Source organism: Corella eumyota, chromosome 3 (assembly GCF_963082875.1).
Source record: "Corella eumyota chromosome 3, kaCorEumy4.1, whole genome shotgun sequence".
Lineage (NCBI taxonomy): Eukaryota > Metazoa > Chordata > Ascidiacea > Phlebobranchia > Corellidae > Corella > Corella eumyota.
The window spans coordinates 5185391-5210719 of record NC_137492.1 but is presented as its reverse complement, the minus strand read 5'-3'; the positions used below and the strand labels follow the sequence as shown (position 1 = coordinate 5210719).

The 25329-nt window shown below is 30.5% G+C and overlaps 3 protein-coding genes and 1 pseudogene across 3 annotated transcripts; 2 read left to right on the top strand and 2 right to left on the bottom strand.

The window, feature by feature from the left end:
- The first annotated feature begins 69 nt into the window (after positions 1-69).
- LOC145744703 (mitochondrial import inner membrane translocase subunit TIM14-like) lies at positions 70-683 on the top strand. Its single transcript, XM_082562623.1, has one exon. It carries the CDS (start codon positions 111-113, stop codon positions 459-461), a length of 351 nt encoding a protein of 116 aa, XP_082418749.1. The 5' UTR covers positions 70-110; the 3' UTR covers positions 462-683.
- A 64-nt stretch (positions 684-747) lies between these two features.
- On the top strand, positions 748-5717 carry LOC145744702 (protein lin-37 homolog). Its single transcript, XM_082562622.1, has 7 exons — positions 748-901; positions 1278-1352; positions 1519-1589; positions 2772-2953; positions 3024-3148; positions 3218-3310; positions 4502-5717. Exons 1-7 carry the CDS (start codon positions 798-800, stop codon positions 4602-4604), a joined length of 753 nt encoding a protein of 250 aa, XP_082418748.1. The 5' UTR covers positions 748-797; the 3' UTR covers positions 4605-5717.
- Positions 5718-9831: 4114 nt separating this feature from the next.
- On the bottom strand, positions 9832-11630 carry LOC145745462 (uncharacterized). Its single transcript, XM_082563549.1, has one exon. It carries the CDS (start codon positions 11582-11584, stop codon positions 10184-10186), a length of 1401 nt encoding a protein of 466 aa, XP_082419675.1. The 5' UTR covers positions 11585-11630; the 3' UTR covers positions 9832-10183.
- Positions 11631-18011: 6381 nt separating this feature from the next.
- On the bottom strand, positions 18012-24831 carry LOC145745200 (uncharacterized; annotated as a pseudogene).
- Positions 24832-25329: the final 498 nt, after the last annotated feature.

The following is a 25329-nucleotide window of genomic DNA, read 5'->3' as shown; positions in this document are numbered from 1 at the left end:
ACATTAATAATATTGATTTGACAGTTTTTGCTAAACTAAATGATTTAATCCTTAATATATAACAGATAATTGTTAACTGTCAGGATTGTTTATTTAAAAAAGTGGGCATCATGACTACTGCCATAATTGTTGGACTAGGAATAGCAGGATCAGCATTTTTGTTAAGAGCAGTAATTCGAAAATCTGGACCACTCGGAAAACAAATGGAAGAAACGTTAAAACAAGTTGGAAAACTTGACTACAAATATTATCGGGGTGGCTTCGAACCAAAGATGACGAAACGGGAGGCAGCGCTTATCTTAGGAGTGGGCCAAAGCGCTCAAAAAACCAAATTTCGTGCGGCACATCGAAGAATTATGCTTCTTAATCATCCAGACAGAGGTGGTTCCCCTTACTTGGCAGCAAAAATCAATCAAGCCAAAGATTTGCTTGAAGGGTCAGGCACATCGTCATTTAAATAACTGTTTCTGTTTTTTTACAACTTTAAAATTAAATATGTGACTGTGTGAGTAATAGTATGCACTATTTAACTGTTTTTTGATAAATGTTTGTGTTCGGCTTATTCGGCTTATTTAAACAGTTAACTTATGATGCCTAGTGGAAAACTTTCTTTTAATTTATTTCTTGTGATATTTTGATATTGAGCTCTAAGAATTAAGATTGCATGTTTTTTTTGCAAAATATTTTAACTAAACTGACACTTGTGGTAAATCTTTTCCTATAACGTCATGTGTAAGCGTTTATTTATTAACTTTTCTCTTAGATAGATTTATATCTTGGTAAAGTTTTAATAAATAATGTCGGAATATCAATATGAGCAAGAGTTGGATTCTCACGAAGCCAGAATTGATTTCGAAAATGTTTTGAGAGGAATTTTGGATAAAGCAAATGCTGGCGAAAGGTTTGAGACAATTTTGTTATTTTGTAACTTAATTTTGATTTTAATTGTTTATCAAATCTTTTAGCCTATTAATTTAAATTTGTTCTTAAAATCATAATCTATTCACAATGGAGCTTATTGAGCCATATATATATATAAATATATATGTCCAATTTATAGGCCTACAATATATATAAAACTGCCATTTGTAAGTGTACTGTTAAGTTAATAATTAGTTGAAAGTTGCGACCATGTTATGACAATTAAAATGCAGACTAAAAATGGTCTTTCAACTAGTTTTTTTTTAAATATTGCTAAATTTGTTTATATTTTGTAAACATTTTGGCATGTGGTTATTTGTCAAAATGTTTTGAGTAAACCTGTCAAATTTATTTAGTTTTGGATCAACAATAACAGTTCAATCAGGAACAGAAGATGAAAAAGAATCAATACCTGAAGATACACAGAAAGGGTAAAAACAATATCTTAATTTTCACTTCATTTTATTTTTTAATATATGCAACCTCACATGTAGTTAAGTTTACAGTATTAGCAGTAAAAATTATATACACTGTACTTTAATTTTAGTAGGTATATTTTGTGTTTTGTTAATTAGTAAGGTTTCTGTTTTGTTTTAGGCCATCTACACCTTCAAAAACATCAAGAAAGAGAAAAAGAAAAGAAGAAACTAAAGAAAATAAACAAAAAAGTAAGTTTTTTGCAGGAAAATAAAATACAGTCTAATCTTTACAAAATCATGATAATCACAAATAAAGACCATTTTAAGTACAAAAAAATTTATTACAGCAAATTATGAGGGACTTTAACAAATAAAACATATGGATCATATGTACTTAACATTATTTAAATTCCCTAATAAGATAAATACTCCAACCCCATATACCCTAAATATTTATTATATATACTTGTAGAGTATAAGAGTTAAACTTGCTTAACCGTTTAGTAACAATTATTGACTAAGCCTAACTCAACTCTACGTATGCAGTCCTTAGTGATTGCCAATTGAATAAGGCTACTTTTAGAGGTAAAAGCAAGATAGACTTAAAATGCGTTAACGAGAATATCTAATGGATGCTGAATCTTTGGCACAAGAAAAGAATATAGAACAGATCACAAGCTACTTTATTATGCTAATCTTCTAATCACGATTCAAGTTACGTTGAGGTTCACGACAAATAACAATTAGATAACGTTTAATTACGATTGATCACGTTTAATAACGATTTTTAAAGAGTGTATCTATAACCTTATTCAAATAGAAAATAGATGTTAGTATAAAAAACTAAATAGTAAAATAAACTATGCAAATTATGATAAGCTAACATAAACTACTTGTAAATTGCGCAACTAAACACATACAGTGAGCGACTACACATAACACTAACATAAGCTACTGGTATCACATAAAGCGTTAAAGCTTCGCGGTTAGACATAACTACAATATAAAAGTATTAATCATAAAACAAGCCAATTTAAAGACAAAAATAAAACAAGGAAAAAAGGAAAAGAAGCGATTTAAACAAAGAACAAAAATTTACCAAGTGAAAATCCTAAGGATTTCACGCTTAAAACCGTATGTCCAGTCGCGGTCTAGAACCACTGACAAGTAATAAAGAAATAATCAGGCGTAAAGCCGCTTAGAAATTAAAAGTCACAGCGCCGCACTGCGCAGGATGTAGCGACGCCGTGCCTCGCAATACACAAAATAAACACAAAACTTAAGTATGAAAAATAGGTTATTGTCTATAACAATACTCTAACTCTATAATCACTGTATATTTAATGATTGGTTATTATTATTTTTGTTTGCAATAATTTATATATACATGCAAACAACTAATCTATGTTATAGTTTAAATTTTTTTTGCAGACTCATTTGTGATGAAGCTGTTTGATCGAAGTGTGGATCTCGGACTCTTTACTGGGGAGACTCCTCTCTATCCGATTTGTCGATCCTGGATGGAAAACGATCCAAACGGAAAGAAAAAGGAGAAAGGAAATTTAAACGGATTTAAAAACAGTTCAAACAACGAAGATGAAAATACTGAAGCTGTAAGACCTAAAACTAATAAATTAATTTAAACTAATTTTAGTTATTCATAAAATTAACCTTGCAACAAAGAGTGAGGATGAGGATAGTTTTGTGACGGAGATGCCGCGACCTAATATACCATGGAATAATATCGACCAAGATGGAAAATATGTTAGTCCTAGGATTCCATCTCCTATACCTCAACCGAGCGACAGGTTTGTATAAAAAGCTGTTGTTTTTTACAATTGTGGTTATACAAGTAATAATATTCAATTTATGTTAAGCTTGGACAATTACCTCGGCAATGAAGCTACATCACCTTCAGCTGAAGATTTGTTGGTGAATCATCTTCATAGGTGGAAAAATATAAGAGGAAAGTAAGTAAATCATTTTTTTTTGTTAAAAAATTTGTTGCTAAGGTCATTATAAAGCAACTTTTCATTTCAACGTGATCGGTCTATTATCTTTTCTGCCCCTGTTGATCTTTTTCTTTGGTTAAACTTATATGCTAATTTGTGATGAATTTTCTACATTACCAAATATGGCGACCGAAGATATTTCATGAATTTTCCATGATTTAAACCTTTTTTGTTAAACACCTGACAAAACTAGTTTTTTTTATCCTTGGCAAACCAAATTCTCTTTTCTGGTGCGATAAATAGATTTTAAGTTGCCCATAAGTAAACTAAATGACGCTGCAGGCATTTTTCATTAAAAATATGTATAATGTTAATATTATCAGCATTTTAGTGTAGCTGATTCATTGCCTAATTCCATGCATTTTGTATTTAAATCTTGATAATGAATGACTCATAATATTTTGGCTGCCGATAAATATTTACCCAGTTACTTTGCGTGTGATGTTGTTAAAAAAACACAGAAGACTACAAGTTGGTTGCATTTTGTCGCCATTCAGGCTTTGATTTTCAAATATTATATATTACAAAAATCACCTAAAATTTTTAAACACAAGTTTTGGCTGATAGTTACAATGTCACACAAAGTGTTCACTATTAAATTTAGATTTAAATTTTTACAATTTTTTAAAACCGAAATTGCAGTTTTAATTATTAAATATTAGATATTTCAAATTTATTGCAAATTTTGTACTAAACTTTAAGGTAATTAAATGTATAAAGATTAGATAAGGTTAAGTAGCTTCTCAAAATCAGTCTTATGTAACACATAAATTTTACCCATGCAGAATACCGGTTCTTTTGTATATATCACATAGACTTTGTGGTTTCTAAAGGTTATTTCGTTGGTTATATTTATTCTACTTCAAATGCCATTTAAGTATAAGCCAAGAGGAACTTTTTGTGGAGATTTTGGCGCCTGGCACCAATTTTTATTAGATGGAAAGTTTGTCTGTGGTTTAAAGGACCTACCTGCTTTTCCTTAAATTTTTAAGCTAGTGTTGTGACTCAGCCATAATTTTTAGTAGTCTCTTCTTAGGCCTTTGTTATCAGATATGGTATTTAAAAAAAATACTTTTATAAAAAAAAATTTCATATTAAAATCACCTTGACGAATATTTAACAACCAAATGTTCTTTATATCAATTATAGATGGAAAGCAAAATCATTGGAAAACGAGGCCAGATACACCGATGGTATGAAGTTGTTATCAGATATGTTTAATCGTCATCTTTACAACGGAGGAAGTCGATGATTTCTCTATACTGAGGGTGTAAAATCTTCCATCCGCTAGACGGCAGACGCGAGCTGATTTGCGACGGTATAAACACGTGCGTGGAAATTCGGAAAATTTAGAATTTACTTTAAAAAAAAAAATCTTATTTGTTCAAAATTAGTTGGAATAATTTAACTTTAATTAATTGTATGATTGGAAAAAATTAATTTTTTCCAAAACCTATTTTTTCCAAAACCTAAAATTAATTTTTTGCCGAACCATTTCTAATATTTTTACATTTAAGTTTATTAGAAGAAATTTAATGTTAAATTTATAGCAACCTTTTTATGATAAAATCTGTTATGATAGGGGGAAAATTGGAATTTTTATTTTACTTTTTATAACTAAGAAACTAAACGTTGTTTAAATATCAATCAATTAAACAGAAAATTAAAAACCTGTTAAACTAGAATTTCGTTTCTAATATAGATAATAGTTTTCCATTTCTTAAAATATATTTTTTAACAAAGATAATACTTTAATAACGGGTTTTATTTTTTATGTAAAATATTAAAACTTAAAAATAGAAGCTTAAAAAGCGGTAGTTAGACTTGTTTTGATTTAAAAAATCTTAATTGCATTTGATAGATTAACTATTTTGCACATATTTTATTAAAAAATTATTTTTTTTAGCTTACAAATCCTGTTAACATATTAACAATAAAATAACTGTTTAAAAAATAAATCTGACTAAATATGTTTCTTACAATATTTTTAATGTTAATGTTAAGTCCATTTATATGAAAACTGATTTATATTTTCTCATTAATTTTAAATACAATTTCACACTCGGTTGGACACCATTAGCCGCTATTGTGCACTTCTTTTTGGATCGCCTTATCGCCTGGTCATTTCAATTTTTTCCCTTTTTTCCAGCGTTCTTAGTCACGTGATTTGTGTTTCGCCTTTTTTGTCTTTATTTGTATCATAACTTGGAATAATTTTGGAATTCTACTTTTAGTACGTCATATATTTAGAATACGATTCGCCCTATTCTAACAATTCATAAATGGTCTTTAGTTAGTTTTTGTTAAAAGTAATATTGATTTGTAAGTGTTAAGCCAGTTTTGTTTTTTGTTAATTGTTTTTCTTGTGTACTGAATATTGAATACATTGTAGAGTATTTCAATTGTTGTATCAGTCGAGTTAGACAGTTGAAATTCTGGGCCCATTATCGGTATTATTTTTATATTAACTGGGATCAATCTGTGATCAAGGGGCGTATTTTATTCTCCGATCAACCTATTGTTGGTCACGTCGGGTATAGTTAGACAAACCCTACAGTTAAAAAGGTTATTTTTAATATTTAATTTTAAATCTAAAAATGGTTATGCAAGTTTGGTGCACTTGTTTTCTAAAAAAATATATTTTAATGTTTGTTTTTTAATATTATTTGATAAGCATATGGTGCTAATTGTTTTTGTCTGTTGCTAGAAGTTGTGCAGACATTATTGAAACAAGTGATAATACAAAAGCTGCATTACCAGTTATAACATTTTTCTTAAAATTTCATGCTTTCGGTTGACTTATCTATTAAAACGCCTTGCACAATGTTCGCCCCAATCTCTATAAACAAACACTCACTTTCGCTTTTACGTAATTTCCTATCTAAACATTCATCGGAAATTAAGAAGAATGTTGCGCAAAATTGTGTAAAGGTCAGGTTTGATATGCAATTCGCTAATAGAAAGCGTCGTATTTTTGTTCTTTTGGTGTTTGATATCAAAAACTTCGGCGTGGCGGTGTTTATTCGACGTGAAACATTAATCCGTTTAGCTTGTTTTGCTGTTTGTGTTTAGACAGAAATTCGCCGTAACTCTATTGTTTGACTTTTCTGAAAAATATCGAATTAATAACTTTGCTTGCCGTAAATAAACATCGTCTTTTGCGGCGACATATCCAACACCAAAGCGTTTAAACCGATTTAATTTTGTATTTCTACTTTCAAAATTCTGTTGAACTTAGTTGAGATGGAAATAGTTTGCGCGTCCGGCCCGCAGTGCGATTTTTTTCTTAGAAAAGCGTCCGATTCCTGTTAGATAGTTACACATGTTTAAGCCGCACCCGAATGAACTTCGCTTGCAACAAGACATTTAAATTGCTGCAATATCACCTTAGGGTCTTTATTTAGCCTTGGACCTAACAAAGGAAAATTTGGTGATGTTTAAATCGTGTTTGCACGATAATGTAACACATAAAAAAATAAGAATTATTTGCAATGACATAAAAAGTACGTTAAAAAACAATCTGTGTTTTGATAGAAAAACATCAGCGCTGTTGCGACGGATATCGCCATTTGCTTTTAGCTTTCCTATCAAAAACTGACTTTCAAATTTATATATAAATGTTTATCGTTGATATCTCTATTGTCTGCGTTGATATTTAGTCTAACATTAAACAAATTCCACCCTACGGCTTATGAGCGAGAGTCTATGATTAGTCGTATCAGGGAGATGCTGGCCACGATATATTGCTAACAAGTAAATCCTTTTTAAACACGAATGCCACCTTAAATGTCGTCGGTAATATACTACAAGTTCCTTGAATTTTTCAGTTGTTTAAATTAAGTTTTAATACGATATAAGACAACAAATTTTAAAACGTTGAGATCTTTTGGCATTATCAAGTGCCCTGTTTAGTTTGGAGACATCATCTTGAACCCTGACTTAGGGCTATGATAGTATAAATGGTAAAGAAGCCTGTTTTTAACTAAAAAGTTATTTAAGTGAAACTTTAATATTATAAACTTGATTGTTGCAATATATTGTACTTCTTTAAAATCATTAAAATTAATTTAAAGCGTTCATACTAAATATTTTTGCATTTTAACATTTTTTTAAACACATCAAGTACAACAACAGCCAATTGGGCAAAACCCGCATTTTGAGCATTAAATATTGAGTCACTCAAATTAATTAAAGCAATCACGTTTTCCAAATTGGGTGTGGTGTTATTGTATTAGCCAGTAACATGAGTAATAAGTAAGAGGTTATCTCGGCCATCTGATCGCCTGTTTATAGTAATCAATTCCAAGTCTGACAAACGTTTATCAAGCCTGCACGCTCACATAAACCCGTAATCTAAATTTCGAGAAACCACACTCGTTACGAGGCATATTTTTTGTATATAGGGATCAGGTATTTCGTGCGTTTTACGTTGACATGTTTAAAGATTCTGCAAAATTGTATATTGATTAATGGATTGCGTTTTAAAATGCTTCTAATAGCTTATTTTGTGAGTGATGATGCAACTATATTCACAATGTATTTTTTAACATATAACTATATTTAGCTAAGTTTGTGATTCGATTAACATATATTGGTGAATTTCTAATTCCTTGTAAATTTATTCGATGGTTATCAAATTTGTAATTTCTAAGGAATTGCTAAAATAACATATTTGTTATCGAAATAGCTTAATGATGTTAATCTGTTAGTTCGAACAATGGAAATGAATCACACGTCGATTATTTTGTTTGGTTGTAAACAATGATTAAGTTGACATTTATATGGATTTGCGCCTTAATTTCTTGTTGATTATGAGTGATAGTCAGCATTGTAAGGCTTACGATATAAATAAGCTAAGAACAACGTCATCTAAAGGTCTAATTCTGTTATTCATGGAGCAGTCGCGACGAACCCTCGAACGAACAGATTAAATCCATGAAAATATTAATTTATTTTGGCCGCATTTAGATTAAAAATGAATCAAATTGTGATTTAAAGAAACGTAAAAATAGCTGAAGCTCGAGGTTAATCATATATTATAGAAATCACGTAGGTAATATCGTGACTTTGCGTTTAGATATTAATCTGCGAAATGTTCTTTTGTTTTTCGCGTGTTTGCGGGCAAATCGGAGTTATTCATATAGCCAGAAGTAAGATCGTTTCTTTGTTTAAAGTTGATTACTATTTTTCGAATAATTTATAATAACGACTTGGAGCGTGTGCAAAAATGACCACAGTCCGTTTTCGTTAATTTTTATTGTCAGATTATTATTAATAATTAATTAAAAAACAAAGTTTAACAAGAAAACACTATAAGATTAAAGGTTATGATAAAACTGAACACCTAAATATTATGACAAAAAAGAAATCTTGATCTAACCAATTTAATTTAACATATTTTCACTTAATGAATTTAAAAATAGAAAATCGCATGTTTTTAAATTAAAAATTGCACCCAAATTTTTATTAACGGACATTCAATTATTTTATTGCCTATTTCGGTCAACCAAATCGCCCAAAATTCGTCGCCGCTGCTTTTTTAATTTGGTGGGCGTACCGCGCCTTAGAAAATTATATACTTTTGTTATTATCTGCTAGGTGTGAATACCTAATTCTAAAAACGCCTACACTTTTGTGGCTAGGAATAACTACGAATTATTATAATTTAAATTTCTAGTTTAGTAAAAAATTTCCTGTCATTTTAAAATATAGTTTTATTTTCGTTCGACCGAAACAATTTTGGTTTAATAATAACTTGAAGTTTAAAATTAGATTGTGATTTTTATTATGATACTTAATTAGGTCCAAATAAGTAGCCAAAACAAAAATTAAAAAACAATTTAGATTTGTCAATTTAGATTTGAATACCTAATTCTAAAAACGCCTACACTTTTGTGGCGGGGAATAACTACGAATTATTGCGATTTAAATTTCTAGTTTAGTAAAAAAATTCCTGTCATTTTAAAATATAGTTTTATTTTCGTTCGACCGAAACAATTTTGGTTTAATAATAACTTGAAATTTAAAATTAGATTTTGATTTTTATTTTGATACTTAAATTAGGTCCAAATAAGTAGCCAAAACAAAAATTAAAAAACAATTTAGATTTGTTGTGATATGATATTTTCAACTGTTACGACGACTTTTGACACACTTAACATTTAAGCATTTAATTAATCTTTAAGTATAATCTGTCTGGTATGGTTTATGGGTAGATTTTTAATCTTGAATTTTCAATAATTTTCGCATTTTCCTAACACATAAACAAATCATAAACCCAATATTTTAGGCAATGCAAAAACTGGTCCATTTTTTGGGTTTCTTAACATTTAAAAAACTTACATAACATTCGTGTTGTTTAAGTAAGATTGCCACAACACGTGATCTTGGTGTTAGCGAAAAACGTCGATGAAAATAAGATAAACAGCTTGTTGTCTATCATTTTTAAAAAACAGAAAAAATTCAAAAAAGTTTGCATATCAATTTTATTTGCAATTCATTACACACGCTGAATACATCACAAAGCCCACCATTGTATAAACTGGCGCTAAGCTAGTAATAATTAACTCGGGGTAGCATATAATATATGTGTGTGCAATGACTGTAAGTTGAAACTTGAATACTTGATTTACATTTTTTGAGTTTTAGACTGTTTGCATAATTTTACAAATTTTCAACAAAACAAATATGCTGATATAAACTTGAACAACGACGTGATAGCATATATGTAAATATAAAAGAAAAATTCGTTTCAGAATTCTTTATTCAAGGAGACAGGACAATAAGGAAAACAACAAATTTTGGCTTCAATAAAAGAAATGAAAAAAGAAATTACAAATCAAAAATCGGGTTATCTGTTATCCAATCTAATGAATCGTCCATACTAATGCCGCTGTCACTGCCATTTTGGCCTGGCGGCGAATCAACAAAATTATTACTTAGCATCATGTCTTGCCAGTCAATATTGGCCACAACATTGTCATTAGTCTTGTTTTCGTAACCGTTAATAATGTCCTCTAAATCCAACAGGCCGTCCGCGCTTGGCATAAGCGAAGGCGGAGATGTTGAATTTAAGTTGTAGTCGCATGACTCTAGAGAAATAGGTTCGATGGCTCTAGGCACTGCTTCCTCCTGTTTGTTTACAGCAACATTTAACGCCGAAGCCGGGCGAAACGAGTTCTCGGTCTTTAGGGATGAGTTTACCGCAGACACAATCCTATTACTTTCGTTTGCGGCAAAGACGTTACTTTTAGTAGGGCTAGCGGGCAGAGAGATGCTTTTCTGTTCTTCCCACTGGATTTTTCGTCTAAAAGGACTTTGTTGTTGAATGCTACTTCTTGCTTTTTTTGCGGAACCACATAGCATTGCACCAATGGAAGGCAATGCCTGCTGCTGGCTGTAATGTGTTGTTTCGTCATTTTCAGGTTCACTGTGTCTTTTACGTGATTCCATTGGAAAACCGGAGTTACAATACGCGGAGTTATCCGCTTGAAGAAAGGGGGATGTGGGTGTGGGTGCTAGGCATTCGACAACCTCTTGTTTTATTACTGGTGGCTTGTTTATTATTTGGACCGGAGCAGGCGACTGCGAATAGTACAACCGGTTTTCGTGCGACCTTTTTACTGCATTGTTTGTCGTAATCCCAGTTGATAGCGACTGAAGAATTTCGCTTTGACGCTCTCCTAGCGCCTTGATTGCACTTTTTAGGCTAGCCTCGGTCTGGCCTCGCGCCTTAATTTCGTGACTGGTAGCGACCGGAACTTTTTCGGAATCACCTTTAGGCGAAAGTGATTTTGGCGAAATCAAAGATGGGTGCTTCATAGGCTGGGCAGAGGCAACGCTTCGCATTACTCGTTGTTTAGCAACCGCTCTGCTTTGCAACAAACTAATGTTCGACGAACGAATCCACATAAAATCGTGCTCGTTATCGAGCGGGAGTCCAGCACGTACGCATTTGCGTAAGGCAATTTCTAGCCTCGATCGCAGATACTGGTTTTCTTCTTCAGTTCGCCTGATATTGTCTTGCAGTTCTGCGACTTGTTTTTCAAGTTCCAGCATTCTAGCCTTCTTGCGTTCCCTTGCAGCCAATGCAGATTGCCTGTTTCGAAGTTTTTTGCGGAGCTCTTTATCCTCGATCGCGCTTAGCGGAATGTTTTCCGTAAGGCATCCGCCGACTGCGTTATCCGGTTTAGGTAGCACCGGCAGAACCATTTTGTTGGGTGAAAACGGCATTTCCAATACAAAATTTATGTATCCAAATCAATATTAAATATCTTAGTAATCTGTAAAAAATAAAAAAATAAACTTAACTTTTTAGAAGAACAAATTTAAAAAAAAATTATTTTTGGTATGTCCTTGCTTTACAAAAGGTAACTGTTCATTCTGTAACTGTGTCAGTTAAAACTATCATTCTGTAACTGTGTCAGTTAAAACCATTATCGACATTATTATGCAACTTGATAGGCTTGTAAAACTTCTTCCCTACTCGTTTGCAAACATTATAGCTACTAAGTGTAGCGACTCGATTCCGGCCTTAAATATTGGCCCAAATTCCGTGAATGCCCAACAGCAGTTTAACTAGTTGGACAGCTTTGGCCGCTCTCACTATTTAAGTTGCGAAATAGCCTGACTTTAAATTAAAATAATAGGATTTCGCAATGTTTAGGTCGTTACAGTTTTTTCCCTTTTTTTGTGATTTTTATTTTTTTCCTTTTTTTAATTATTGAAGTAACGATTAATTAATCAAGGCGTATTTTTTGGTTGCGGTTTTTAAATTCTTTTTAAAAACAACGTACATGCGCTATAAGTGTGCGCATCGCTGATTTTCGAATTAAAAGGTATGATTTCAGCGTGCATCGGTTTCTTGACAATGGTCTGATTTTCTTACGTTTTTTTTTCTGGAATTGCTACTTCATTATAATCTGTCTAAATATTTGTACCATTGCATCAATAACAAATTTAGAAACTTTTTTGTGATTTCTATAAAATCGACTATGTTTTTGTTTTCAAGTTATAAAACAATAAAATGAATTATAGTGCATTGCAACCGATTAAATATTCGCATCGTAAAAAAACGCTGACATTTGCCAAAGATCGTATTTTGATTAAAAATGTCTCATAAATATCCGAAAGTACATTTGTCGTTATTTTGCCGGGCAACTCGACGTTTTCGGCGGCCAAAGAGTTAAATTGTCCACCGATAGTCGCACCCGTAATCCAACCCCCCGATTTAAATCGTAGATTTCAATCTTTGACCAGGCATCAAATTATTCTCAGCTCTAACATGTTCGTATTTATTTACAAAGGGGGTATTTTTCATGCTAACATTCGCGTTAGTAATTTAAAACTCAATTTAAAATAGCCTTTTGCGACAAACCACTAAATCACCAGCGCACCTTGACCGAAATGATATCAAATGCGTATCGACTTGACCTTTATATCTGGATAAACTTTCTTTTGCTGGTGCTGACGCGCGAATTTAAATGCGTCACGGCGATTTCTGGCAGAACTATAATTACGTCCCGACGCTAGGCTAGGCTAAGTGTATTTATAAACCAGTACGTCCTCTGACGTGAAGTACTGCGTCACATTAACTAGTTCAGCCGCCAAATTGCTTCTCAATTCTCAATGTCGTAACTAGAAATTAATAAGTTATATAAAACCTTATGAAATTTTATGTGATGTCATAAGTTATTTTATTGCTATATTAACTAGTAGGGGTTGTTTAGCATAAAAATGATGTAATTCTCCCAATTTCAAGTTTAAAATAACTTAATTTATTTCCGCGTGGGCTCTAACTTGTATCCAGGAATTAAATTAACAAGTTAATTAAGAATCAATTTACATAAATTTAAATATTTTTGTTTATGTTTAAAACTAACTTTTCTATCCACTGATATTTTATGTACACAGAAATCCTAACTTTTTCTAAGGCATTGTTTATAGGTTTTCAGTAAAAGCACTTGATGTATAAAGGGCCCTATTGTTTTCTTTATAATACGCTGCAGGTACAATTCATAACTACATTTTTCTAGGCATTTTTTTGAAAAAAGGTATCTTCTACTTTTTTTCCTATTTTAAGAATAAGACTACACCCCGTTTTTTGATATTTCCCATACATTTCAATGCAGTATAAAGTATGAATTATGGTGTCGCATTCCCTAATTACTAGCGAGTTATATTTGTTACGTCACAACGCCCCTTTGTATTAATCGCGTTTGAAAAAAGCATTTCTATATTTTTGGTTTTCTCTTTCTTTTAAGCATTTTTTCTTTCGCAGGGCCATAAAAGGGGTGATCAAAGGCGTTTTAAACGGTGTGTAATTGACGTACTGTGCTATGCAAATTGCGAGTCTCATTATAATTATAAAGATTCGTAAAGTTCAAAATCTTTTTGAAAATGGCGCTATTTCCATTTATAGTGTTCAATTAGAATGATAAGACGTAATAAACTTAATCTGCGCTTGTGTTAATTTTTTGGGAAATTTATTCCTAAACTTATTTGGGTTTAATCTATTTAGAATAAATTTTTAACTTTTAGGTGACCGATTAACATACAATTAAAAAACCAATACAACAGGTGTTTACATTTGATAAAAATGGAAATATCTAACATTAAAAGTTAATCTTCAGGTAGCTTGAAAACCAAATTGTAATCAGTATTTTTGACATGTCAACTGGCACATAGTTTACTGTGAGTATAAGCATGATGTAAAAAGATGTTTTGTATATTCACCTGTGGTTATATGCATGCAATGTTTATAACCAGTGGCACTGTTATCTTTTTAACATGTTTTTCACCAAAATATAAACTTTCCTAACCTCACTGATAACTGGTCGTTTTGGTTAAGCCTTAAATTAAGGCGCCGTTATGTTTATGTCAAAGGTTTTAACGAGTTTTTTGTTCTAACCGATTAGGTAATAAATAAATTAAGTATCCAGTTAATTGAATAAAAAATTAACTTATTGGATTATATTTATTAAAGAAGTAAACTAACTTTATATACTTTATTTATTACTTTAACTTTATATACTTTATTTATTAAAAAATGTTTGTTTTTTCCAAACATTTTATGAGAACATTACAATCTATTTATCTTTAAAATAGGTAAATAAATAAACAAAATTTAAATTGATTTTAAACAACGATGAATCATCTAAGTTTTTGCTACGACAAAAAAACATTTAAGGCAAAATATTTTCGATGGCTTAAAAATGTTTTTTAGTTAGCCAATCATGTTGTTCTGCCTTATAAACTGTAATACATGAAAACATAATTTTGCTTACTGTTTTTTAATTAATATATTTTTTAGGCACAGTTTTTATTTAAAAAAAAAAATTAGTGTGTTTATTATATCAACCATAATTGACCCAAATTTTTAATTTATAAAAAAAGCACAATTATTTATTACTTTAACTTTACAGTTATTGCAAAAAGAGTCTTGGAGATTTATCTTTGCCAAATATAGGCCAAGCTTAACTACATTTAAAATGTATTGTTATGTAACGATATATTAAATTAATTTACATCAGTATAAATTAAGTTAAACTAATAACTTTGGTAAACCCAGCAATTAACAAGAATGGCATATCAACAGAATTACGTATTGTCGCTAACGAGACGTTACGAAGACTAATAGGGGTAAATTCGAGGCCCATTTACGTTACTTCGCATCCTTTGCTTCATCTAAGACCTAATGATTAAAGGCCGAATGTTTTGATTGACTGTGTATGTTGATTAAGAGCGGTTATCGTCCTTTTCCGTTTCGAGACACAATTGTTTTAATCGTGGCAAATTAAGGCCCTGTAAATAATAACGAGCTACTAAACGCTGTGTTACGAGCCTCTTTCACAACAAAATTGAACGTAAAAGACTTTTAAAAAGCCAGTCATTACGACGTTAACTCAAGTTAATAACTCCTGTCATGATTACACAACAGGAAAAGTAGTGAGGTATTTAAATTAACTTTATCGGGGCTTACGTAATTAGTTAAATAGTTAAGGAAGAATACTGTCATTTTACCGAATATACATTTGACCAAAAACTGAATCTCCAAAAACGCCATTTTATTAACAGAAAGACACTTTCTATTACCCCCATTTCACATTTCACCCTAACCCCCATTTCACCCCAACTCTTTTCTAAAAAATTCCCCTAACATATATAAAGGAATGTCGACTAAAATTTTTGTAAAATATCGTTTTCGGAATTAGATGTGCGAAATACCTTGTTATACCTCGTTATGTAATGTTTATGATAAAAAAAAAAAAAAAAAAAAAAAAAAGATAAAAAATGCCTGCAGATAATGGATATTGGGTTTATTTTAAAATTAGACTTTTTTTTTTTTTAAATTTTTTTTTAAATTTTCTGAATTTGTGAAAAAATCATAAACATGTCGTTCTTTGTATTTTTATGTAATAGATGAAGTCATATTAGGGTGAAAACGTATTTATTGCCTTACAATACAGCACAATATAAATCCACACCTTGTAGATGAGTTCAATTGTCACGTGACTGTTAGAAATTTTTATTAGTGGGTAAAATGGGCAAAGAAATATATTGAAATAAATTTCTTAAAAAAAAAAAATAATAATAAAAAATTTACAGAAAAAAAATATTGAAAAAAAATTTACAAATTTTTTCTTTTTGAATTTTTTAAAAATTTCTTTTAGCAGAACTTGAACATTTGTTCTTATTTAAAGTAAGGTTTTATTTAAAGTTTTTTATTTAAAGTTTACAAAATTTTGTTTTCTTGTTTTTTTTGTTTACATTTTTTATTTTTTCGTATTTTTTTTATGTTTTTACCGACCCACCGGATTACATTGACTTTATTGAACGCCGTGCAAAAAATGTTTACACAAACAACTCGCATTGTGTTAACACTTCACTGCGTTCCCACGTCATTGTTTTAATGACGTCACTTATTAATTACACGGCAAAAATCGACTTTCTAACCTAATGTTTGATGTTTGGAACACCAATAAAACCCTTGACATTTTTTAAACTTTACAACGAAAAAGGAAATTGTTTTTTTTTTGTGTGTGATCTAGGATTAATTGCAATTGCCTTGTACACAATACTCGTTAAAAGTTGGATTAATTGTTGAATTCATTGTATGTATAAATCGTAAACCTTAAAACAATTGAAAGTACCTAGTTCTAGAAGTGATGTTCTAACCCAAAGCGGATAAAATAAACAATAAAAACAAATTTTATTTTTTCCGGAAAAAATTAGAGTTTTTTTGTTTTTGATTGTATATTTGATACGGACTTTTTATCGAGGGATGTTTCTTCTAAACCCTTTTTATTACACTATATCTATTGCGGGCAAATTATGTAAGCTACGTAGTAAATATTAGTTTTTGCTTTGAACTAAATTCTAAAATATCGATAAAAAAACGTTTTAAAAACGTAGGTTCAATTGCGGTTAACCCAATTTCACCAAAATTGGCTAAAATTACATTTTTTATGATCCGTTCCAAGATACTAGATCGCAGATATCAACAGAATGCCAATTTTCGGGCGATTTTGAGTTGTAAGTTAGGGTTTGTTTGTTGTTTTATGATTGTTATCGCTGTAACGAAACTGCATATTCCGCTGCGTTGCGAATAGTTTTTGCAATAATCTAGGAATTAATTTTTTACGCAAGTTGACCCGAATTTTCAATAATTTCCATCCAAAGTTGTTAAACTTGTTTTTTTTTTAATATTGGTTTAATAACAATTCTAATTTTAACTAAAATACGTTTTAAAAGGTGTACCATCAAGTTATTTTTTTGTTATAAATGTTCATTTAATTTATTTTTAACTTGTATGTTATTGGCCCTGTTTTCGTAAGCGCCTATGATTTTTTAATGTAATTTTATTTTTATATCCCAGATGTAATCTGGTTTTTAAATTGCTAGTTAAGGCGGAAAAACTAGTTAAATTAAACTTACTACGCACTATTTACTTATATTTCTGGGTTTCCAATTTTTAAGGTGTAGCAACATGGTATTAATGTATTTAATAATTTTTATGACAATTTTAGTGTTATTTTTATAATAAAAACGCATGTTTTTTAAGTGTGCTGACTAAGTTTCTAAAAGAAAAGTTTTTACTTGTTTTTATAATTCGATTTGTTTGAAATAATCACGTCTTATCTAAATTAAAAAAATTCGTACAAAGAAAAAAAACAGCTTCGAAAATTTTTTTTTTGATTATTGTGGCGGGATAATTCGATGTTAAACTATATTTCTGTGACGTCATAATAAAGCAGTGCCGGTACGAACAATAGAAACAACGAAGATTAATCAGGTTTAATAGGATTAGCATAAACACAAAAATTATTTCCTTACAATAGAAGCGCTTTAAAATATTTTTTTCAAGAATGAGTAATTTTGAAGAAAAAAAATTAAGGACCGGTCCTTAAAGTTTTAAAAATATCAAAAATAAGTTCAAAAAACGTAATTCTTAGCAAAAAAATTCAAAACAATATATTAAGTTCTTTCAAATAATTTTTAATTGTTTTTTTTCAATTTTGCTTTATAAAAAAGACCCCCTCCACATTAAAAAAATTGAACCGGCCCTTTCGTGCAAAATAAGTTGAAAATGACAGTATATACAAGTTATATAAATGCTGCAGAATTATACACAATTAAAGCATTGTTACATAATACTCGTCTAATTAATCCCCCTCTTCTGTAGAGCCTCAATCAAGGCCTCGATTTCGTTACTTTGTGAGCCTAAAAATAGAAAAAAAAGATAAAAAAAAAAAAATTTTTTTTAAGTATTTATAAATAAAATTCACTTATAACATCAATTTAACAAAATATTTTCTTGGAATTGGAATTTGCATATTGAAATCGCGCTCTATCCTCATGTATTTAGATTGCGATATAAATCTAAATAGCTAGGCCCTTAAAATATTGGATTTCCTCTGCATTTTAAATAAAAAAATAAATAAAAAAGTCCCTTCTAGTCTAAATCAATTTTACCTACAAATTACGTTTTAATTTCAGTTTACAAACATTAGGTCCCACTTTTTTAATGTTTTATAATTTTTATTGATGTGGTCTACCTGAAATTCAAAGAAAAACAGTCTGCTAAAAATTGCATATTAACCGCACCGAAATTTTTTCCTTTAAAAATCAATTTTTTCGAGATCAATGCTTAATTGCATGTTAATAGTCACGTTAAAACCCAAATAACTGGTCAATTATAACGATCAAAGTTGCCAATAAACGCAAATAAGTCTGTAATCATAACACAGTTCTCCATCAAACAAACACTTATGCAGTTCAAAAACTTGAAAAAAATCGCGCGCCCTGGAAAATTAGGTCACGGAAAGTGCTTTCATTGAAACGTTTAAAGGTCGTTGCATAAAGGCGCAAACTAAATTGTGCGTTAATTAAGCCAAAACCGCAGCGCATATCAAGAAAATGCACCGACTTAACTTTTCCTTTGGCAAATTCTAAACTGCTTAAGGCCTACATCAAACACAAATGTGGCCTTCAACGCAAAGGCCTATGACAAACCCATTTGCTTACCACATTGGCCTTATTAGGCTAGGATTAAGTTAATTGAAAACGTTTTTGGATTTAAAATCATGTCACGTAGATACTAGAGATAGTAGCGGTGCACTTGCAGACTTCACACGAGACTTAAGTTTGTTTTATGTAAAGTGCTTATTAAAAGTTTATATATTTAGCCTGCTTGCAATTAAGCCGTAATGATATGACTTTTAGTTATGTAAGAGCAACGGCTGTATGGCATTTGGCGTTTCAACACGATATGTAATACTAACACCGATTTTAAATTAAAATATTTTTTTTTAAAAGCGTTTTTTATATATCGTTTTTTTAAAGTCGTAAAAAAATAGTAAAATATTTTTTGATTAATTTTTGTTTATATTTTTTGATATAGTTTTAAAATCATAACACTTAGCAATTATTAGGATTAAAAAAAAAGATCACCACGTGTTAAAATAACAGATTTTAAAATTTATTTTTTATTTGTTTATAAATGGTTTATGTTTATTTATAAGCGAACAACATCTACCGGAGTTAAAGTCAGGTCGTTGCTTTTATTTTAATTAAAAACAACAGGTTTTTAACTCTCAATTCTGGCATATTTTAAATAAATAAACAATTCTATTTTTAAATAAAAAAATTATTTTAAAGTTTTTATTAACGTAGGAGTGTTTGTTTTTTTTTGCGTCGGCGAATTTAGAAAATAAAATTTTTCTTAAAACTTTTAACGATTGTGTATTTACCGCTAGTTGAAACGCTAATTTTTGTATGTTGTAGTTAACGCGTTTTTTCTTTTTAGCTGTTTAAGTCTGCGTTAAGTAAGTGTCTAAGATAAAATTAAATGTTTTTTAGTAAATCTGACTATTTATGAGTTTTTAACGTTTTGACTAAAAAAATGATTTACGTTTTTCTAACTCTGTTGTTTCCTTTTCATTCTCGCTTTCGGGGACAACTTTTTCGGGGACTTTCCCGTCGCACTTCATAGTTTCAAGATTCTTAATATTGGTCCTCGTCCCTGCGATTTCTTTACCGCTAGATGGCTCTACACACCAGCATTGGTCGTAGTAACACTGTATGCTTTGGTATGAACCGTCTTCCTCGCATCCAGGTATCATAGGCCCGTCCGCGACTTTTACTGCGAATGCTAAAGCGTCTTCGCGTTGTTGCTCACATTTTGATAACTCTTTCTGTGGTTCGGGCTCTTCATTTTCTGCATGATTTGTGGCAGTCTTTTTAGTCTTTTGGGTATATCAAATGCTTATTGGTAATTAGGGCATAAGAGGCCAGTAATTAAGCATCACTACGCTATATCTACGCTACTAATAAATGTGCTGGTTTTCTAAAAATGACAGTGCAATATGATTTTTTATTTGGCTTTTTTATTTAAATATTAGATTTAATTGATAAAAATTTGATAAATTATGTTTTAGTTGGTGTAACTGTTATTTGTTTATTTTAGCTTACAATTATATTAAATATAAAGCATTTGTAGGTAGCTACATGAAATATAAGCCTTTGCAAGCTATTTGTTTTTTTGCCATTTTGTTTTAGAAATTTCTGAAAAACTTTTCGGTTTTTCGCTTGAAATTTTAAGTTTATAACGAATGTTTTGTGAGTCAGTACTAAACGTTTAAACTAGTCAGGAAAAATTGCCGTTGTTTAACCATAAAAACCAGGTGACAAATATTAGGCAGCTGTGTCAATTACTTATCCTTAAGTTGTAGTAAAAAAAAACATGAAACTAAATATTACAAAAGTTTTTCATTGAATTATTATTAGCAAAACTTGTTAATTATGACAAGTAAGTTTTGCAAGTTTAGTCAAAAAATGGGTAAAGACGTTGTACTGGTAGCGTTAACGTTGTTTACGTCGTAAGTTTACTCTAGGCCGAAACAAAAAATGCAACATTTAACATTATACATTACACCATGCGTGGGCTAATCTACAAAGAATTTTAAAGATAAATGTACTACGAACTAAAGGAGTAAGAAATGTGGGCGTTGTTAAGATCGAAATCTTGTTTTTTAATATACATATTATGATGCAAACTGAAATAACATGTCGAGTGTTCCAACCGAAGGTTGCGCGATGCTACCACACACAAAACATGGTGTGGTTAAAACCCGCGAGACGTTAAGCTTTTGAGAAAGGTTAATTCGACTTGGAATTATTTTTCAGTAACCCGTTTGGGCTGTTTACTTACTTTGCAAAATAAAGAAAGAAAAACAACTAATGACAAATTAAAGCAAACTAAACTATTGCTTACACGCGTTAAGACAAAATGATTTAACTAAATGTGCATAGTAAAAACAAAATAAAAAAGCATTTAGACTAGATGAGGAATTATTATATTTTACCTTGGCATTCACATAGTGCGCATCCATTTGCATCTACAGCTAACCCGAACTCACATCCCAGCATCTCAGCTGTACAAGCATGATAATGACAAGCTACTGGACCCTCTGGCTCCACTACTGTTGGAGTGTAATGCCATGAGTATATATGATAATGGTAACTAAGATGTTTTATTAAAATGGCACTCGTTTTTTATATCTAAACTTGAGGTTTACACAAATATACCTTGGCATTCACAAAGTTCGCAGCCATTTTCCATTGTAGCTAACCCATTTGCACAACCCAGCATTTCAGCTGTACAAGCATGATATGGGCAAGCTACTGGGCCCTCTGGCTCTGTTACTCCTGAAGTTAGTAATTAAGAGGTTATTTATAATGAGGTCTGATGACAACTAAATTATTTTATTACAAACTAAATTTGTTGCAGGCCTATGTTTAAGTACTACTTTGCAAAGGCACGTTAACATAGCTTGCATTTAATAATAAATTTAAAAAAAAGTTTAAAATTAAAGTCCTTTTTTTAATTTCAAAAAAGTTTCACATAATTATACCTTGGCATTCACAAAGTTCGCAGCCATTTTCTATTGTAGCTAACCCATTTGCACATCCCAGCATTTCGGCTGTACAAGCATGTAATGGGCAAGCTACTGGTTCTTCTGGTTCAGGCTCAACAATAACTGAACATTTTCAAATACATAAAAATATGCGTCAAAAATTAAAACTTAAATATAAATTTGTTAGAACCCGTTAATGATACAGCCGATTAGGTTTTAAAATAAACTCAAACCTTCGCATTCGCACAAATCACATCCATGTTCGTTCTTTGCCAGTTTTCCAGTTGGGCAATCCATCGACTCGGCTGAGCATAAATGCATCGGACATGGAGCTGGTTGGTCGTCGTATACTACATTGAATTTGCTCTTTGCGCCACACGTGGCCGAACATTTTTCGCGAGTCTGTTTTAAAAAATGTTACTTGTTTAACTTGATTTTGGTTGAATAACAAACAGATTTAGGTTTGCATATGGAAGTTCGTTTTAATTTTTAAAAATAACCATTTTTTAATTTTTTTTTATTCATTAGGCGAATTACGCGTTTAATATTTTTATGATGATTTTAATTAAAGTTTATAAAAATTTATTGGTGGGTTAATTATGAAGCATTTTTCAAATAGGCGTTGGTGTGCTTTTTATTCGTCTGTAATCTCTAAATGTTTTTTATGCCAATCGTTTTTGCAATTGTTACAAATATAGATTTAAGAATTTATATAAAACATCCGTATGAGGTAAACTGACGTCAGAATTTTAAATTGACGTCAGAAGCTTAACAATAGAGCCATTAAGTAAGACTACTGTATGTTAAGATATTTGACATTTTTTTGTTTGTTGTGGAAACAGAATAAATTTATTTTATTTTTTAATTAAATACTTTGCACGGTCTTTTACGCGGAAAATGAAAAAAAATAGGTGGTAAAATTCACCTCGAAGTTGTTATCATTTCCACCGCATCCACCGTAGAAGAATTTCTTGCAAATATTTTCCCCTCGGTGAAAGTAAAACCTTTCAACTTTTCCTCTACATGGACCAACTTCTGGTAGCAGCATACAGGCACCTCTGTGGTTAAAAAGTGTGGTGTTGTATGTAAAGTCTAGGCTGTTCTTTGCATAGCTTTATTAAGCTAACGTAGATGTAGATTCTTGTTGTGGTGATTAAAAAGTAATTAAGTTTAACCAAATTAAGAAAACGTTTTTTTTTTTTAAATTAAAGTTAAGGGACGTACTTGTTGATTGGCTCTTCTGCAGCACGTGACTCGATGACGATGTGGTTACATTCGCACATTGGACAACCTTTCTCGTCGACTTTTATTCCAGCTTCGCCGCAGTTCATGTTCTCAGCATTACAGTTGTGTCTGGGACATGCTGCTGGTGTACCTCCTGTGAGTTATCAAAGCGACACTAATTTCGTATTAAATTATTACTTTTACCCAGTTTATATTAGTTTAGATTAAAGCTAAGCATATTGAATGTGTTTATCCAAACCATATATAAAAAAAACATATATAAGAGTATTTAATATATGTTTAACATTTAAAAAATGTTTTATATGATTTGAAAATTTTAATTACTGTTCATCGTTCCCTCGTTAAAAAGTGGTATCATAATGCCATTTCGTAAAATAAATAAAGCATAAACGATTTTTCTTATTGTGATAATAGCCACTAACATTTACAGTCTCGTTTTATGAGTTTTATCAACTTAGTCATGTAGCGATTGCGCTATTTCTGATTTACAATTTGTTTGGCTTTAGAAAATTTAGTCATGGGTTTTACTCTATATACCTTTACCATTGGAGAAACAGATTGTGTTAATTTACTTACTGGGAGGCGTTTAATAAACTTTTAACATTTCCACAAAAAATGACTCATTATTCCTCTTACATTTTTGACTTTTAATGAGATTTAATTTTCTTCAACAAAATAAATACAAAACAAACTTACGGTCGCATTCGCAAAGTTCACATCCATTAGCATCGAGCTTTAGGGCTGTGCAGTCAACGAACATTTCAGGTTTACAGCTATGGTATGTGCAGGGTTTTACCTGTAATTAATTCATTAAAAAAAAGTGGTTAGATTCTTTTTTTTTGCCTTTTTTCTGTTTTCAAAAAAAAAACTTGGTCTTCAAAATTGTTAATAGCAAAAATTAATATATTTAATTTAATTATTAATTTGTTAATTTTTTTTATATATGGTTGATGTTAAAATTTTATTTAGGTTTTTAAAAATAAAATATCTAACAATTACCTGTATCTCGTTCTCCTTAATAATCTTGTTCAGCTAAAAACACGAAAACGATAAATATAAATTTAACAATAAACTTGACATTAAACATTCTTAAAAATTTAAACCAGGAATTTGATATTATTTTTTTTTTAAAACACCAAGGTCAATCTTACTGACACGTTTTTTTAAAATAACGTTTTGGCTTTTAACCTAAATTTTATCTGAAATCTGGGTTTTGCTTAGTGCATTGAAAAAATGTTGCGTGCAAATCAAACAGTACAATTTTTTTATTATTTTTACTACAAAAATGAATAAAATATTATAACTATAAAAAATATATTGGTTTGACATTTTGCAATAAAAAATTTAACTTACGGCATCACGGAGTGCTATAATCTAAAAATAACATTAAACTGTTTAGTTAGCATAAAATACAAATTAATAAATTTAGTTGTGGGTTAGAATGTAAAAAATTTAGGCATGTAATATAAACAGTTTTCAATTTATTTAATAAATATCACTCGTAAATAAATATTACCTTAATTATATACTTTTACAATAAATATTTTAATTAACGTTTATGTTGGTATTTTGTACAAAAAAGAATAACTAAATTTTAAAATAAACAAGATTTACCTTTTCTTTCGAACTAGGGGCGCTGTGAACATGCGCTAAACACAACAAACATTTTTTAAATTAAAAAGGGAAATTATTTTTAGTCGATATAATTTAAGTAAGTTAATTTAAAACAAATAATTTTAATCTTAGTCTTATCTTTATTCACAAGTTTTTTTAACGCTTACCAAACACAAGAAATAATGCTATCACAACCAACTTCATAATTTATTTCGGTAACGTTTAAACTGTGTTAATTCTACAACAATTTTGCGAGTGTTTGTTGCTGGTCGGAACGACTTTTATAATGTCTCAATGTTTGCATTTCGGCATTTAGCATTTTTATTAATCGTTGAGCTGTGTGTTTAAACATAAACCGGCAAAGAGTTTGTCTTGATTTTGTGTACCGAACACAGTATTAAGAAGTTTGCTGAGGCGTCTGATTTTTGTTTGTCTTGTTAATGTTTTGTGATTAAACCGGGCGGAGGTAAGCATCTGATTGACTTTTATCACCTGATTACCCTTTGTACATAGTTAACGTTACATTTTAAAAGGTTATTCACCCCATATGACTTAATCTTGTAGATGAGTAATTAAAGCAGTTGAGAATAACTGCATCAGCAAAATCACACTAAAGCAAACATTGGAAGCGCCTGCCTAAGCTATTTCCCATGAATCTTGGAGAAGATTGGGCAATTAGACTGATTACAAGACACTTGTAAT

Bases quoted from the DNA above. Each gene is read 5' to 3' on its own strand.
- LOC145744703 (XM_082562623.1), top strand. From the start codon at position 111: ATGACTACTGCCATAATTGTTGGACTAGGAATAGCAGGATCAGCATTT.
- LOC145744702 (XM_082562622.1), top strand. From the start codon at position 798: ATGTCGGAATATCAATATGAGCAAGAGTTGGATTCTCACGAAGCCAGA. The intron at 902-1,277 runs GTTTGAGACAAT...AAATTTATTTAG, and splicing joins AAAGCAAATGCTGGCGAAAG to TTTTGGATCAACAATAACAG. The intron at 3,149-3,217 runs GTTTGTATAAAA...ATTTATGTTAAG, and splicing joins ATACCTCAACCGAGCGACAG to CTTGGACAATTACCTCGGCA.
- LOC145745462 (XM_082563549.1), bottom strand. From the start codon at position 11,584: ATGCCGTTTTCACCCAACAAAATGGTTCTGCCGGTGCTACCTAAACCG.